The following is a 17,982-nucleotide window of genomic DNA, read 5'->3' as shown; positions in this document are numbered from 1 at the left end:
AGTGCCCGAGCAAATTAATACCATGGGAGCTCTGATTCACACTCTGCTTTACACTGAGAGACAACCTCATAAAACAATCTTTCATTCTGGCTCTTCAATGATCTAGTTAGCAGTGGACAGATAAAATGGCAGTCAGAGTTACAAGGGGTGAAATGAATGGAACCTTGTAACAGACATCACGATTGTCACAATATGTTTTGTGCAATTGCATTCAAAGGAAACGTTTAGGAGAAAATGAGGACAGCCAATGCGGGAGATCAGAGTCTAGAGTGTGGAGCTGGAAAAGCGCAGCAGATCAGACAGCATCCGAGGAGCAGGAGAATCGATGTTTCAGGCATAACCCCTTCATCAGGAATGAGGCTTGTGGGCCGGGAGGGGAGCTGAGAAATAACTGGTAATGTGATAGGTAGATGAAGATGGTGGAGAAGATGATAGGTCGGAGAGGGAGGTGGGGCATGTAGATGGGTAGGAAGATGGACAGTTCAAGTGGGCAGTGCCGTGTTGGAGGCTTGGAACTGGGATAATGTGGGGGGAGGGGAAATGAGGGAACTGGTGAAATCCACATTGATCCCACAGGGTTGAAGGGTCCCAAGACAGAATATGAGGCATTCTTCCTCCAGGTGTCGGTGGTTAGGGTTTGGCCATGGAGGAAGCTTGGAATCTGCAGGTCCTTGGCGGGGTGGGAGGGGGAGTTGAAGTGTTCACCCATGGGGCGGTGCGGTTGGTTGGTGCGGGTGATCCAGAGATGTTCATGAAACGATCCGCAAGTTGGTGTCCAGTCTCCCTATGTAAAGGAAACCACATCGGGTGCAACGGATACAGTAGATGACATTGGTAGAGGTACATTTCTGTTGGACGTGGAAGGATCCTTTGGGGCCTTGGACAGAGATGCGGTGGGGAGGAGGTGTGGGCGCAGATTTTGAACTCATTGCATTGTCAGGGGAAGGTGCCAGAAGAGGGGTGTGGGCTGGTGGGGGGCATGCATCTGACAAGGGAGTCATGGAGGGAATGGTCTCTCCCAAACGCAGATAAGGATGGGGAGGGAAATATATCCCTGGTTCTGGGGTTTGTTTATAGGTGGCAGAAGTGGCAGAGAATGATGTGATGAATGCAGAGGTTGGTGGGGTCGAAGGTGAGACCCTGGGGCAGTCCTTGTTGCGATTGGAGTGGTGGTGTTCAAGGGTGGAGATGTGGGAAGTGGAGGAGATGCATTGGAGGGCATCGTCAACCACCTGGGAGGAGAAATTGTGATGTTTGAAGAAGGAGGCCATCTGTGATTTCCTAAGGTGGAATTGGTCATCCTGTGAGCAGGTGCGGTGGAGGCAGAAGAATTTGGAATAAGGGATGGCATATTAACAGGAGGTAGTGTGGGAGGAGGTGTAGTGCAGGTAGCTGTGGGAGTTGGTGGACTTGTAGTAGATGTCTGTGGTTGATCGATCGCCAGAGATGGGGATGGGGAGGTCCAGGAAGGGGAGGGAGGTGCACGAGCTGGTTCAAGTGAACTTGCAGTCAGGGTGGAAGGTGTTGGGGAATTTGATGAACTGTTCAAACTCTTTGTGGGAGCATGAGGTAGCACCGATACAGTCATCAGTGTAGTGGAGGACCGGGTGGGGAGTGGTGCTGGTGAAACTACGGAAGATGGACTGTTCCACATAACCGACAAAGAGACCAGCATAGCTGGGGCCCATACAGATGCCCATGGCTACCCCTTTCATCTGGAGGAAGTGGGAGGATTGAAAGGAGAAGTTGTTGAGGGTGAGGACCAGTCTAGCCAAATGAATGAGGGTGACAGTGGAAGGGTACTGGTTGGGTTGGCGTGAAAGGAAGAAATGGAGGGCTGATTGCACCCGGTGTGGCCTCCTCTACATCGAGGAGACAGGACACCAACTTGCAGATCATTTCAGAGAAAATCTCTGGGATCCCCACACCAACCAACCCCCACCAGCCCGTGGCCAAACACTTCAACTTGCCCTCCCACTCCGCTAAGGACCTACAGATTCTGGGCCTCCTTCATCGCAAACCCTAACCATTGACACCTGAAGGAAGAACGTCTCATCTTCTGCCTCGGGACCCTGCAACTCTACGGGATCAATGTGGATTTCACCAGTTTCCTCATTTACCCCCCCCACCCCCCAACCTTATCCCAGTCCCAAGCCTCCCACTCAGCACCACTCCCTGGAACTGTCCATCTTCCTTCCCATCTATCTGCTTCACCCTCCCCCCTCTCTGACCTCTCACCTTCTCCCCACCTTCATCTACCTATCACATCCCCACCTACCTTCCCCCACCCCACCCCCCCCACCCCCAGCCCCACCTACCTCCCATTTATCTTTCAGCCCACAAGCTTCATTCCTAATGAAGGGCTTATGCCTGAAACACTGACTCCCCTGCTCCTCGGCTATGGTCCGACCTGCTGTGCTTTTCCAGCACCACACACTCAACAAAGAAAAAGAAAGGTCGATGGTAATGTGGCCCTTGAAAACAGATTCTGGTAAGTTTTCAAATTAAAGAAGAAAATAGTAGACATTTAGAATAGTTAATTGTTGACGTAAGGATCTGACCATGACAAATAAAAAGGAGAGAAATGGGAAAAACAGTGATAATGATGGTATACTCAATCACAGGGAGTTCATGTACATAGGTCACTAAAATGTAACCAAAATATCACCAGAAATATTCATACATTGTTGGCATTAGGGAAACAGATGTTGACTTCCACGCATCTATCTTAGAAAGATTTTGAGAGGAAATGTGTCAGAGATTCACGTGTCAGAAAAAGTAATCAGTGGCCAAAGGGTTGGTCAGTGCAGTGAGTACAGGAGTTGGGAGGTCATGTTGCATCTGTACAGGGCAGTGGTTAGGCCACTGTTGCAATATTGTGTGCTATTCTGATCTCCTTCCTATCAGAAGGATGTTGTGAAACTTGAAAGGGTTCAGAAAAGATTTAGAGAGATGTTACCAGGGTTGGGGTATTTGAGCTACAGGGAGAGGCTGAATAAGCTGGGGCTGTTTTCCCTGGAGCATCAGAGGCTGAGGGGTGACCTTATAGAGGTTTATAAAATCATGAGGGGCACGGATAGGGTAAATAGAAAAGGTCTTTCCCTGGGGTGGGGGAGTGCAAAACTAGAGGGCATAGGTTTAGGATGAGAGGAGAAAGATTTAAAAGGGACTGAAGGGGCAACTTTTTCACACAGAGGGTGGTACATGTATAGAATGAGTTGCCAGAGGAAGTGGTGGAGGCTGGTACAATGACAACATTTAAAAGGCATCTGGATGGGTTTATGAATAGGAAGGGTTTGGAGGGATATGGGCCAAGTGCTGGAAAATGGGGCTAGATTAGGTTAGGATATCTGGTCAGCATGGACAAGTTAATCCGAAGGGTCTGATTCTGTGCTGTACATCTCTCTGACTCGATGACCCAATTGATTGTGGGTTTTCGGGTTTTGAAAGGAGTCAATTCAGAATGTAGAAAGACATATTTTTGCTTTGGTGGGAGAGCCTAGGACAAAGGGGTGAGACCTTACAATCACTGACGCTACTCTGGGTGAAACATTAGGATCTACACCTACCTGCAATGACTAATGGAAATAGCTTTGAGATGAATAGATTTTTGTTCACCCAGATTTTTATGGATATGGTACAGAAAACATTTACAAGCATGACACCAGAAATATGGGTATGCATATTAATAAGAGATTAATTGACTGGCTGTTTACTGGGGAGTGGGAAGAAAATTGGGGGTTGGCAGATCTCCCATACATCTGGAAAATTATGAAAGAAAGCTTGGTTCCTCTTGTCAATAGCTAGAGGCTATCAAATACTTATTGTTAGCAAGACGTACAATGGGGAATTCAGAGAAAACAACTTTACCCCAAAAGTGGTGAGAAGAACTCGCTGTCAGAGGCAGTAGTTAAAGTGAATAGATGTTGGAGCATTTGAGGAGAAGCATTGGGTTGAAGGCAGCAGAGGGTTGGGATGATAGATTTTACTGAGCAAAAGTGAAAACAGCCTCAAGTGGAACATGAATACCAGCATGGACTGGTTGGGCCAAATGGCCTCTTTCTTAACATATGTCCTTCGTAATTCTCTGTAAGTTTATGGGGCAGTTGTGATGTATTCTGTTCTATTAAGGATAGCAATGAATTGCTTTCTATATTAGTTAGTAACTGTCTTTGAAGACTTTTGGGGACGCGACAAGACTTTGTTTTGTTGCTGCCATGATCACTCGCAGAATTGTTGTGATACCTTTCAGATTAACTTGCTGTCCTTCTGCTGTTGCTTTCAGGGAAATCCTTCAAGAAATCCAGCGTCTCCGGTTAGAGCACGAGCAGGCCTCGCAACCAACCCCAGAGAAAGCCCAACAGAACCCCACCCTCTTGGCTGAACTCCGGCTACTTCGGTAAGCTCTGGCACATTGCCAAATTACCATTTGTTTTTGTCTTGTCACGATTGTTAAACTAACAAATTCATGCCAAGTTCAGTAAAATTTAAAATGATTTCACTTGTGATAAAGTAAGTGGCTTGAGGCTGCACCAGTGCTTCCTAGAACACTGCTGTCATGCCATATATTTTGTCTTCTTCTGTTTCGTTGTTTATGCTTTTAATTAGCAATTATACACAACTCTCCATCAGTATGGTTAAACGTTCAGTATGTGACGTGCCTGTAGATGGCAAAGACATACTGATTGACTGGTTGCTTTTCAGTAACTGTTCTGAGCCAGAAATACTTGAGGTTGCATTTTGTAGCCAAAGTTAGTGTGAGATGGAGCAAATCTCGTGTGCGTGTGCTCGGCATTCATTTCTTTTCACATGCATCTCGGACACTTTCAGTGTTAAAGGTGATGGAAAAGTTTGCTGTTTGCGCAATGGAATCACTGAGCCTCCTCATCTCTGCTATAAACTGAGAAATGGACAGAAGGGGAGAAGGATGGACAGTGATTATTTGTGAGTGATGCTTTTGCTGCTTGCACAAGGACAAGGAGCCATCTTTGTGTTTCCGGATGAGAACCTGTCAGTAGACGGCTTGCCTGCCCTTCTTTCTCACTGACAGGGAATGAATGAGTTGAATTTTCGTCATTAGAAGCTAACATAGACAGAGGATCTGGGAGGGAGTCAGAGATACGACAGTGCACACGAGGATGGATCATACATCTTACCTGCATTGGGAGTACTTAGATTAGATTAGATTCCCTACAGTGTGGAAACAGGCCCTTCGGCCCAACAAGTCCACACTGACCCTCCAAAGAGTAACCCACCCAGACCCATCTCCCTCTGACTAACACACCTAACCTACGTGCAGTTTAGCATGGCCAATTCACCTAACCTGCACATCTTTGGACTGTGGGAAAAACCGGACCACCCGGAGGAAACCCACGCAGACACGGGGAGAACGTGCAAACTCCACACAGACAGTCGCCTGAGGCTAGAATTGAACCTGGGACCCTGGTGCTGTGAGGCAGCAGTGCTAACCACTCTCACTCTCAAAAATGTGCCATTGAAGATTAAAATTCACTTGAGCTGCTACATTAGTTTGTTACTTTTGCCCACTATCACAATCGAGTCACAGGATCATCCAGCACGGAAACAGGCCCTTCCGTCCAACTCATCTGCATCGGCCGGACATCCCAATCTGACCTAGTGCCATTTGCCAGCACCTGGCCCATATCCCTCTGAATCCTTCCTAGTCATATACCCATCCCGATGCCTTTTAAGTATAGTCATTGTACCAGACTCCTCCACTTCCTCTGGCAGCTCACTCCATACATGTACCATCCTCTCATGAAAAAGTTACCCATTAAGTCCTTTTGAAATCTTTTCCCTCTCATCTGAAATTTATGCCCTCTAGTTTTGGATTTTCCCACCTGAGGGAAAAGACCTTGGCTATTAATCCTAACCATGCCCCTCCTGGTTTTATAAACCTCGATAAGGTGACCCCTCAGCGTCCGACCTCCAGGGAAAATAGCCCCAGCCTATTCCGCCTCTCCCTATAACTCAAACTCTCCAGTCCCAACACCATCCTTGTCAATCTTTTCTGAACCCTTTCAAATTTCACAACATATTTCGTGTAGAAGAGCGACCAGAATTGTACGCAGTATTCCAAAAGTAGCCACGCTGATATCTTGTACAGCCATGACTTGACATCCCAATTCCTATCCTCAATGTTCTGACAAATAAAGACAAGCATGCAAAAACATCATCTTCACCACCCTGTCTACTTGTGACCCTACTTTCAAGGAACACTGGACTTGCACCCCTAAGTCTCTTTATTCAACAACACACCACAGGGTCCTACCATTAAGTGTATACGTCCTGCCCTGATTTGCCTTTCCAAAATGCAGCACCTCGCATTTATCTAAACTAAACTCCATCTGCCACTGCTCGGCCCATTGGCCTATCTGTTCAAGATCCCATTGTACTCTGTGGTAACCTTCTTTACTGTCCACAACACCTCCAATTTTAATGTCATCAGCAAAGTTACTAATCATATATCCTATGTTCACATCCAAATCATTTATACAAATGACGAAAATCAGTGGACCAAGCACCGATCTTCGTCGCACACCACTGGTCACGGGCCTCCAGTCTGAAAAGCAACCCTTCACCACCACCCTCTGTCTCATACCTTCAAGCTACTTTTGTAACCAATTGGCTAGCTCTCCTTGGATTCCATGTGATCTAACATTACCAACTAGTCTGCCATTAGTAATCTTGACAAACGCCTTGCTGAAGACCAAGTAGACAATGTCCACCACTCTGCCCTCATTAATCCTCTTTGTCACTCTTTCAAAAAACTCAAATCAGGTTAGTGAGACAGGATTTCCCATGCACAAAGCCATGTTGACTATCCCTAAACAGTCCTTGCCTTTCCAAATACATGTACATCCTGTGCCTCAGAATCTCCTCCAACAACTTATCCACCATGATGTAAAGCTCACCGGTTTATCATTCCCTGGCTTTTCCTTACAGCCTTTCTTAAATAATGGCGCCACAATCGCTATTCCCCAATCTTTCGGCACAGTAACCATAGCTGTTGATGATAGACACACCTCAGCAAGAGACCCAACAATCACTTCTCTAGCTTCCCACACAGTTCTGAGAAACACTTGATCAGGTCCCAGGGATTTATGGACCTTTATATGCTTTAAGACCTCCAGTACCTCCTCTTCTGTAAATGAGTTATTTTCAAGATCACTGTTTATTTCCTCAAGTATCCTAACTTCCATGTCTTTCTCCACAGTGAATACTGACGGGAAATATTTATTTAGTAACTTACCTATCTCCTGTGGTTCTACACATAGATGGCCATGTTGATCTTTAAGGGGTCCTCTTCTCTCTCTAGTTAATCTTTTGCCCTAATGTACTTACAGAATCTCTTTGCACTCTCCTTCAGCATTTCCCAAAGGTATCTTGTGCTTTTCTTTTCCCTCCTGATTTTCCTCCTCACTATTCCTGCCTGTATATTTCTCCAGGGATTCACTTGATCCTAACTGTCCATACCTGACATCTGCCTCTTTCCTTCTCTTGACCAGAGCCTCAATTTCTCTCATCATCCAGCATTCCCTACACCTACCAGCCTTGCCCTTCACATTAACAGATACAAACTGTCCCTGAACTCTCATTGTCTCATTCTTAAAGGACTCCCACTTGTCAAATGTCCCTTTACCTGTGAATAGCCTCCCACAATCAAGTTTTGAAAGTTCTTGTCTAAAACCATCAAAATTGACCGTACTACAATTTAGAACTTAAACTTTTTGATCAGTTCTATCCTTTTTTTTATACCTATTTAAAAACTAATAAAAGTATGATCACTGGGCCTAAAGTGCCCCCCCCTCACCCTACTAACACCTCAGTAACTTGTCCTGGCTTATTTCCCAACAGAAAGACAAGTATTGCTCCTTCTCTAGTAGACACATCCACATACTGAATAAGGATGCTTTCTTGTGCAACCAGTAGATCCTGAAGAATTTAAAACACAAGCAAAACATTGAAAATTTATGGGTTTCCAAAAAAAAAGCCACAAAATCTATCCAAACCATGGAACCATCCCATTCTTTAATTATTAATTGTTTCAGCAATAATGCCTCATGTAGTCTTTTCCATTAAGACCTGCCTTCTGCTCCATTTAGAAACTTCAGACCTTGAAATGCAAAGTCCTCCTTCTTTACCAGGTGTGATCAGAGAGCCCAGTGTCTCTTGCTGCTGTTTTTTGCCTGTACGGACAGGTATCCATTGACAGAATTACACTATATTCCTGTCTTCCACAAATGCACAATTTTTAATTTTTCCCAGCATCTCAACGTAAGGAGTGTTTTTTTGCGAATGGCAGAAAGATATTCAATTGGATGAAATCACCCTAGCTTTTCCAGCATGAAACGTTGTGACGTTAAATGATGTTTGTGTTTTGAAAAAGAAAATCTGCTTTAATGAGTGTTGTTGTTACATTCCAGATGTTACTCCTTGTACAGATGTTACTCCTCAAGGAGGTTGTGCCTATTTATCTGAAAATCTCTTTTCTTTATCAAAATGCACGTGGTATTAATTGTGGAACATAATTTGCCATTTGAGTTTAAGTTTGCTGACCAATGTATGAAGTAGTTGTGATGATACTCCTGAAATGTTGGAGGTTCACAACAGCACTTAGCTCCAGAATGGGTAACTGGAAACTCAACCTTTATTCTATTCATTCCTGATCTGAAGGGAGGCTTGAGAGCATTGACCTGTCTTTCTAACCATAACAGATAATCAGACAGTGAATCATAGAATCCCATCAATGTGGAAACAGGCCCTTTGGTCCACACTGACCCTCCGAAGTGTCGCCCACCCAGACCCATTCCCCTACCCTATTACTCTACATTTTTAACCCTGACTAATGTACCTAACCTACACATCCCTGAACACTGTAGGCAATTTAGCACGGCCAATTCACCTAACCTTTGGACAGTGGGAGGAAACCGGAGCACCTGGAGGAAACCCACACAGACAATGGGAGGATGTGCAAACTCAACACAGACAGTCGCCTGAGGCTAGAATCGAATCCTAGACCCTAGCGTTGTGAGGCAGCAGTGCTGACCACTGAGCCACGATTCCGCCCGTGATTTCCTAACTGTTTGGGATGCTCTACAGCCTCAAGGAGGAGACATGAGGAGGGGTTAGAACGGCCTGCCTGCATGTTCTTGCAGCAGAAAGAAGGTGCAGATGGAGAAACAAATAATTGGGATTCTGTCAATACCAACAAAAAAACCTCAAAGTTCATTACAAGCTAGCTCATTAATTAATGTTTAGGACCTTATTTCACATGAATGGGTTTGCAAACTGCATCAATGGCATTTTCTTGGCAACTTGGAAGTCAATGCAAGGATCTCTAACTTGCTGAATCCAAAATGAATCCCAATCTGGAGTTAACAACAAACTGTAGTGCCTGCCTCTTTTATGTCAAAATCTCAATCCTTAAGTGAATCTTACTCTAAAACTTATCTTGACCAACTGGTGGGTGACATACTTTTGTAGTACAAGGGCCTTTGTCATTTGTTTTGAGCAGCTACATTGTAATTGAACCGGGAACCTCTGCTGCATGGCTTTATAGCTGAGAGGAAACAGTACAGGGGAACTTAAAAATGGAAAGTTTGGGTAGAAAATCAAGTTGATTATTTATTTTTCATTCACCATCTTATTAATGTCACATTACATAGTTGATGAGAACATGTGACATCTATTTTGCATTAAATGACAGATTAGAAGATTGTTGACCAAGAACACTCTATACATTTATTTTTCATTGCATGAGACACAGAACCATGCAGCACTGATGGAATCCAGGTTGACTGACTGCCAATGTCTCAATTACGGACACTTATTTTAATCTAAATGAATCCTTTGTTCGCATTCCTGGGCTCCTTGCTTCAAATCAATGCTGAAACCTCAATCGTATAAATGTATCAGTCGATGATGAAACCATTAGGTGGTGCAGGGTATCACAAAGAGACTTTACACCTCGTCTTAATCAAAGTTCCTGCTTGTTAATGTATCTAACTCCACCCGATTCCTGAAGTAAGGAAAGATATTATTAATACAATGGGTTGATTGGGATGTAGTCATGAAAGGTAAGAATAGAGAAGAAAAGAACAGTACCAAAGAGCTCCACAAACGTAGCCAAAATATTTTACTGAAACATAGTCTCGATGAAAAACGGATGAATTCCCTGAGAAGTGTCAGCGCAGGCCTTAACTTCACCAACTGGGGAGTCGTGTGATTAACTGAATTGTCCACCTATTTGAAATGAAGTTGATAAAATGACTAGAATACCATTCAGTCCATCAGATTAGACAGGGCACCACCAACCAGGCTCTGTCATTTCCAGACAAAATTATTGGACCAAAAAAAGCTGCTAAAGCCTTTTACATTGGAGGAGACCTCGAATGCACATGAATCAATGTAGGATTGCTTTTACCTACTGTTTTATCCTGATGATTATTTTGTTGAAGAGAAGCACGTTATCACCAAATGAACCTGAGCTGCCAATGGCTTCCTTCTCCATCGCTTGTTTTCAATGATATCATAGAATAGAATCCTGACAGTGTGGAAGCAGGCCATTTGGCCCATTGAGTCCACATCAACCCTCCAAAAAGCTTCCCACACAGACCCATACCTCCACCTTATCCCTGTGCCCCTGTATTTCCCATGGCTAGTCCACCTGACCTGCACATCTTTGGACTGTGGGAGGAAACAGGAGCACCCGGAGGAAACCTACACAGACAAGGGGAGAATGTGCAAACTCCACACAGACAGTTGGCCGAGGCTGGAATCGAACCCAGGTCTCTGGTGCTGTGAGGCAGCAGTGCTGACCATGTTGTCACCCCGTCAGCAAAAATATATCCTGAGAAAATTGGAATTTCTTTCAAACCTTGTAAATGAGATAATCACCAGGAAACTAAGTGAATAATCTATCTTGAGCAAAGCATTGAGAATACAGTGCATTTTATTTCTGAGATGGTATACGTGTGGTTTATCAGAGATCACTAACACTTGTAAAGATGATTATGATTTTAATAATTGTTCTGCCTGCTGAATGATTAAGTTTGGATTACAGGATTCAGTTTGACAGACGGTCTTCAAAGCCAGCACTCGGGAGATTAAGGTCACACGTCAGCCTGGAGTTCTCCCTGCTCCTCGATGAGCTGTTTCTCTTTAACTCAGCTGGCAAGCAGACATGTGTGCGGAGTTAAAAAAAAGGGACAAGCAGAGATTGAGTTTGGTACCACTCCCCCTCCACAAAAATATACACAGCCAATTTTGATTTCCTTTCAAGAATAATTATCCAAAGATATTCCAACTCAGTAATTTCAAAATTAGAATCCCTTTCGTTACATGCTGCCAAAAACGTACAAATTAAACAAAGCATGTCAAAGTCGCAGCAGTTCCCTTTGCCATTTCTTGTTAGGTATTTTCGTCCCCGATAAGGGAACAGCAGCTTCCATAGTTGGAGAACGGTCCAACTTAAAAGACAGATAAAACTGGAAATGTTCAAAGTCTACAAAAAAAAACTGGAAACAGTGAAAAGATACATAGAACATAGAACATAGAAAGATACAGCGCAGTACAGGCCCTTCGGCCCTCGATGTTGCGCCGACCGAATCCTACCTAACGTACACTAGCCCAATAACTTCCAAATGCCTATCCAATACCCGCTTAAATGACCATAAAGAAGGAGAGTTCACCACTGCTACTGGCAGGGCATTCCATGAACTCACAACCCGCTGTGTAAAGAATCTACCCCTAACATCTGTCCTATACCTACCACCCCTTAATTTAAAGCTGTGTCCCCTAGTAACACCTGACTCCATTAGCGGTAAAAGGTTCTCACTGTCGACCCTATCTAAACCCCTAATCATCTTGTACACCTCTATCAAATCTCCCCTAAACCTTCTCTTCTCCAATGAGAACAGCCCCAAGTGCCTCAGCCTTTCCTCATAAGATTTTCCTACCATTCCAGGCAACATCCTGGTAAACCTCCTCTGCACTCGTTCCAATGCCTCCACATCCTTCCTATAGTATGGCGACCAAAACTACACACAATACTCCAGATGAGGCCGCACCAGAGTCTTATACAGTTGCAACATGACCTCAGGACTCCGGAACTCAATTCCTCTACCAATAAAGCCCAGTACACCATATGCCTTCCTCACAGCACTATTTACCTGGGTGGCAACTTTCAGAGATCTGTGTACATGGACACCAAGATCCCTCTGCTCATACATATACAAACATCCAAACAAGCGAATAAAAGACAGGTTAAAGTTTGGTTTGAACCTGTAGTGATTGTAATGAGGTCAGCCAGATGGGCGTCATCGAATCTGAGTTAACCTGATCCAATCAGGAGCCCTGGCTGACCGATATAAACCAGCGTGGCAGATACCCTGTTTGTTCTGAAGGAGCTGGATCAGTGCCAGGGACTGTGCAGGTGTAAATAAAGGTGGACTTGGTGATGGGACACCGGCCTCTGTGGAGTTATTTCAGAACCTTTCCTCAAAACCAGAACTTTGACGGTAAACTTCTAAATATCGCTGGATAAAATAAAGAAGAAAAGGTTACACCTAGTAGGAACAGAGCTGATTCCTGTTTCCAGATTTCATTGAGCTCAAGTCAAGATCACAGTAAAACCCAAAGACATCAATTCTCCTGACCTGCTGTGCTTTTCCACTGAGTCACATTTTGACTCTGACTCTCCAGCATCTGCCATCCTCACTTTCTCCTCATGATCTTACTAAAAAGGTAAAGTTGCCATAGTCTCAGAGGACCACAAATCTGCTCTCTCATTGCAGAGAGACAACTGGTGGTAAGTTTAATCTGAGGGTCACCATGCCTCGGATAAGGGGAGAGATTGAGAAGCAGAATCCTTCGTGGTAACTTCAGTCATGGGAAACATTGAACCCACATTGCTTTATACTAATGAATGGGTAGAGCATAGCTGCCAACCAGCCTGTGTTGTGTCTCCCCTGGTCTGATGCAAGTGGACTGTGTGCAAATAATACTGTTTATAGTGAAACATGCATTTTGGTTGTGATTTCACAAAGGAAGGTGGCTACCTGGTATCATTAAAGGAGTAGAGATCCGATGACAGGTATCTCTTTATTAATGGAAAAGAGAGTGGGTATATCTGGGACAGGCTTGTCAGAAAAACATCCAAAGTCCGAATCAGAAGCAGGAGGAGGGCAGTCAGCCCATTGGCCATGCTCCACAATTCAATAAGCCTATGGCTGATCTAAATGGAACATGAAATCAACTTTCCCAGCTCCCCATAATAATCTTTCAGCCCTTACTAAACAAGAATCTATCTGCCTCTGCCTCAAAAATGTTCAAGGAATCTGTTTATACCATCTTTTAATTAAGGGGTGATAGGTATTGGACTGATGTTAGGGGTAGATTCTTTACTCAGTGAGTCGTGAGTTCATGGAATGCCCTGCCAGTAACAGTGGTGGACTCTCCCTCTTTATGGCCATTTAAATGGGCATTGGATAGGCATATGGAGGATAGTGGGCTAGTGTAGGTTAGGTGGGCTTGGATCGGCGCAACATCGAGGGCCGAAGGGCCTGTACTGCGCGGGATTTTTCTATGTTTTATGTTTTCAGGAAAAAGTCTGAAGACTGACGACATTCTGAGGGAAAACCCTTAACCTAATCTCTGTTTTAAATGGGTGAGCCCAGCTTTATTTAAGCAGTGGCTGCGTAAGAGGAAGCATCCTCCCCACATCCCACCTTGTCAAGCCCCTGTGGGTTCTTACATCTTTCAACTAAATTGTCTCTGCTTCCAAATTCCAGCAGGTAGAAGTCTAATCTGTCCTCATATGACAACCCATCCCATTCTGGTAAACGTTCTCCGAACTACCTCCACTGCATTAACATCCTTCCTTCAATAAGGGGCTGATTTTTTATTTTACAAAGTACTCCAGATGCAACTCAAACTGAGGCATAATTCCTTACTTTTGTATTCAGTCTCTGTTGTGATACATGAAGACATTCTATTCACTTTCCTTGTTACTTGCTCTACCTGTGTACTAACCTTCTGTAATTCATGCGTGAGAACACCCTGATTCCTCTGCATCTCGGAGCTCTACCATTTCTCATCTATTAGAAGATATGCAACTTTTTAATTCTTCCTGCCAAAATGGACAATTTCACAATTTCCCTCATTATATGTATTTTGCCATGACTTTGCTGACTTAATTTATCAATAACTTTTTGTAATCTTTTTGTCTTCTTTACAACTGACTTTGCTATTTGTCAAATTTGCTAACAGCACAAGGATAACCATATCAATTATATCAACATCTAAGTCATTGAGATAAATTGTAAACAACTTACTCCTAGCACCAATCCCTGTGGCACACCACTTCTTAATATTCGAGGAGAAAGTGAGGTCTGCAGATGCTGGAGATCAGAACTGAAAATGTGTTGCTGGAAAAATGCAGCAGGTCAGGCAGCATCCAAGGAACAGGAAATTCGATGTTTCGGGCATAAGCCCTTCTTCAGGAATTTTTGTTGGTGAGAATGTTGTCCTGAGCTGGGGTAGAGCTGACTGCAGGGAATGTAGGTAGCGACGCATGGCTGCAAGGGTGGAGCGGAGGATCCGGAGGGAGGTCTGTTGCTGGAGGCTTCGGATTTGTTGTAGGTACTGATTGTCCTGGGTGGGTCCAAATTTTGCTGGTCGGAATGTAGTCCGGAGTCCGTGCGGGATCAGTCGGTTCCGTAGGCAGGTGCTGAGGAAGGAGATGTAGCTGTGGTAGCGAGTCTGTTTGAGAACGTGGCTGAAGAGCTTCTGTGCAGAGGAGATGACCTGGGGGGGGGGGTGCAGTGAGAGAGGGACTCACTGAAATCCTTGTAGAGGGAGGAAGAGAGCTTCTTCAAGGAAGGCATCCTTGCAAGAGGATTCGCAGTAGGTTAAAATCTTCGAGGAGAAAGTGAGGTCTGCAGATGCTGGAGATCAGAAGGGCTTATGCCCGAAACGTCGAATCTCCTGTTCCTTGGATGCTGCCTGACCTGCTGCGCTTTTCCAGCAACACATTTTCAGCTTTTCACTTCTTACATCTTGCCAAACTGAAAAAGATTGATTTACACCTCCTCTCCTCCCTGTGAACCAGTCACTCTTCTATCTATTCCCCTTCAACATGCACTTTCATTTTCTTCCATAACCTTTGATGTGGCATATTTTCAAATGTCTTCTGGAAATCTAAGCACCATACATGCATCATTTCTCCTTTACTACAGCAGATGTTATTTCTGCATGAACTCAAATAAATTGGTCAAACATGATTTTCCTTTGTCAAGATGCTGTTGACTCTGCCTGATTACCTTGAACTTATCCAATTCCCCTCTATAATCTCTACAATAACAGGTTTGAATATGTTCCCTTTGTCAGCTGTTGAGTGGGCTGTACTTTCCTGCATGTGCTCTCCTTCCCTGCTCTCAGTTCAGCTGCCAAAATGTTTTTCCAGGAAGCTATTCTGAAAACACTGACCCCTCATTCCAGGTGCATCTGGCTTTTCCATTTGATGTGTAAATTAAAAAGATTATTACTGTGTCTTTCTGACAAGTTTTCATAATTCCTTCCTTTATGATTGATCCTACTCAATGGTTACTGTTGGGGTGTATATATTATTCTCAAAAAACGATATCTTGCTTTTCCCATTTCTAATTCCACACCTTGGTGTATTATGCTAATATCATTAATAACTGACAAAGCCACCCCTTCACCTTTTCCAGTTATTCCTAAATGTTGTGTACCCTTCAACATTCAGGTAGACATCTGTATCATCCTACACACATGTCTTTGTTAAAGCTACCAGATCATACTTATTCATTTATATTTGCCCTCTCAGTTTAGCCATCTTGATTTGAATGCCACGTACGTTCATATACAGAGTTTTTAGTCTCTTTAAATCTCTTTGTAAATTCCAGTTTTATGTGACAGAGGATGTTTAGATTCATATTCTCCATTTCTCCCTGTGCTGGTATGTTTATCATTGTCCATATCAAATAGCTTTCTCTTTCTAAAGCAAAAGAAAAATTGCTGGAAAAGCCTAGCAGGCCTGGCAACATCTGTGGAGAGAAATCAATGCTAACGTTTTGGGTTCAGATGACAAATGTCTACGATGGATTTGAGGCCACATCCTGATCCATCATGATTTTATCAAATAGCCTGTTCCTGATTTCAGTTCTTCTGTGCATGAGATCCATCTACCCAAACTGATATCAGGCCCTCCATGTTAAATAGAGTGTGAAAACTTGCCCTAAATGTTATGTGATCATGTGAGATTCAGAAGCCCATTAAAACCGTGCCACAACTGAGACTTTGTGAAGAAAATGGAAAGCCTGCTGAAGGATTTGGAGTTTGTTAAATGTCAGTTGTTAAATGTCAACTCTTTCACACCTTCAAATGCCATTATTAGGTATTGTATTATATTGCAAATGTGTTTCTGATGCAGTGGTGTTATAATAGCAATCTGCCCATTAAAGATAAGTTGGTCCTTACATTGACCATCAATGTGTAGTTGTTCACATACATTGTAGTACTTCTCCAATGCAACAATGCAATAAAAACAATAAAAAGGGACTGTTGTGTTTTTTTTGCCATGATTTAATTGGTCTACCAGATCTGTCTTCACCTGCTTCTGTTTGGAGATACAGCATTTTGCAGCTACTCTCCTCTCCTCTCTGATTGACAGGTAATCTGCTAGGACATAGAAATAACCATCTGCTCGATAACTCTGTGATGACAAATGCTCCATCGTGAATGCTTGGCTGAATTTCAAATGCCTAACCTCAGCTTATAGTCTTATCATTTTTGAACCTTTCAAATGCCTTGAACAGCACAATGTTTCTTTGCTGTTTCTTGTTTGTTTGCAAACCAAAAAGGTGCCTGAAAGATTATACTTTTGTTTTTCCCTTAAATGTATTTATCCATGATCATGTGTCTGCATTTAGGTTTCGTTTTTTAAATTGTTAGAGTTTTGAAGTTTTTCAAAGATTTGAAGATGATTTTAAAGTAATCCCTATCAGTATTGTGCATCTCTTATGGAATATGTGGAGTACTCGCTGGGTGAGTGACTCCGAGGATTCGTGTTGATGACCTGAGATTCCATGGAGGATACATAGCTATATTATTGTCCTGTTTTTGAAACTGCTGTTGACATATAGCGAACAACTATAGCTGCCATATGGAACAACAGATGGAGCTGCAAGAAACAGTAGCTCAAAACATGGAGGGACTATTTAGAAAAAAAAACAGCGATTGTTATATTTTGGTTTGTCTGTTGCTGGTTCTATTTCGCAAGGACTTCAAACTAGGTCAAGAACACTTGGGCGGCACACTGGCTCAGCAGTTAGCACTGCTGCCTCACAGCACCAGAGACCCGGATTCGATTCCACCCTCTAGTGACTGTCTATGTGGTGTTTGCACATTCTCCCCGTGTCTGTGTGGGTTTCCTCCCACAATCCAAAGATGTGCAGGTTAGGTGGATTGGCCTTGCTAAGTTACACATAGTGTTCAGGGATGTGTAGGTTAGGTGCAGGAGTCGGGGATAAATGTAGAGTAATAGGATGAGAATGGGGCTGGGTGGGTTAATTTTTGCAGGGTCGGTGTGGATTTGTTGGGCCGAAGGGCCTGTTTCCACACTGTAGGGATTCAAACAACATTGTGAGGAGGATGGGGCATGGAGTATCATGGGTGATCTGAGGGGGCATGCACTGATATGTGGAAGCAGTTGGCCATAAGGGAGGTGAGACATGAGATTGAGGGAAAGATGGACAATTTTGGGAGCTTGTGTTTGCAAACTGAGGTAGACCTCAAACATTCCATCACAGCTCAGAAAATGCACTGAAATCTCAACACCAATTGTGGTGTCAAAGTGTATAGTTTGGGTTTCACAATGTCCTAAATGAACATTTGGCCCACAGAGTTTCTCAATTGACTCAAACACAAGTGTAATCA

At 43.7% G+C, this 17,982-nt stretch overlaps 1 protein-coding gene across 6 annotated transcripts in view; it reads left to right on the top strand.

Annotated features, from left to right (window-relative positions):
• Positions 1-17,982, top strand: part of dtnba (dystrobrevin, beta a) — a 540,419-nt gene that overhangs the window by 389,053 nt on the left and 133,384 nt on the right. For all 6 annotated transcript variants that reach the window (XM_060822037.1, XM_060822040.1, XM_060822034.1 and 3 more), the window contains one exon: positions 4,286-4,399. In XM_060822037.1, the coding sequence (XP_060678020.1) occupies positions 4,286-4,399 (114 nt within the window). The remainder of the gene's footprint in view (positions 1-4,285; positions 4,400-17,982) is intronic.

This window comes from Hemiscyllium ocellatum, chromosome 3 (genome assembly GCF_020745735.1).
Source record: "Hemiscyllium ocellatum isolate sHemOce1 chromosome 3, sHemOce1.pat.X.cur, whole genome shotgun sequence".
NCBI classification, from domain to species: Eukaryota; Metazoa; Chordata; class Chondrichthyes; order Orectolobiformes; family Hemiscylliidae; genus Hemiscyllium; species Hemiscyllium ocellatum.
This window is presented reverse-complemented; position numbering and strand designations above follow the sequence as displayed.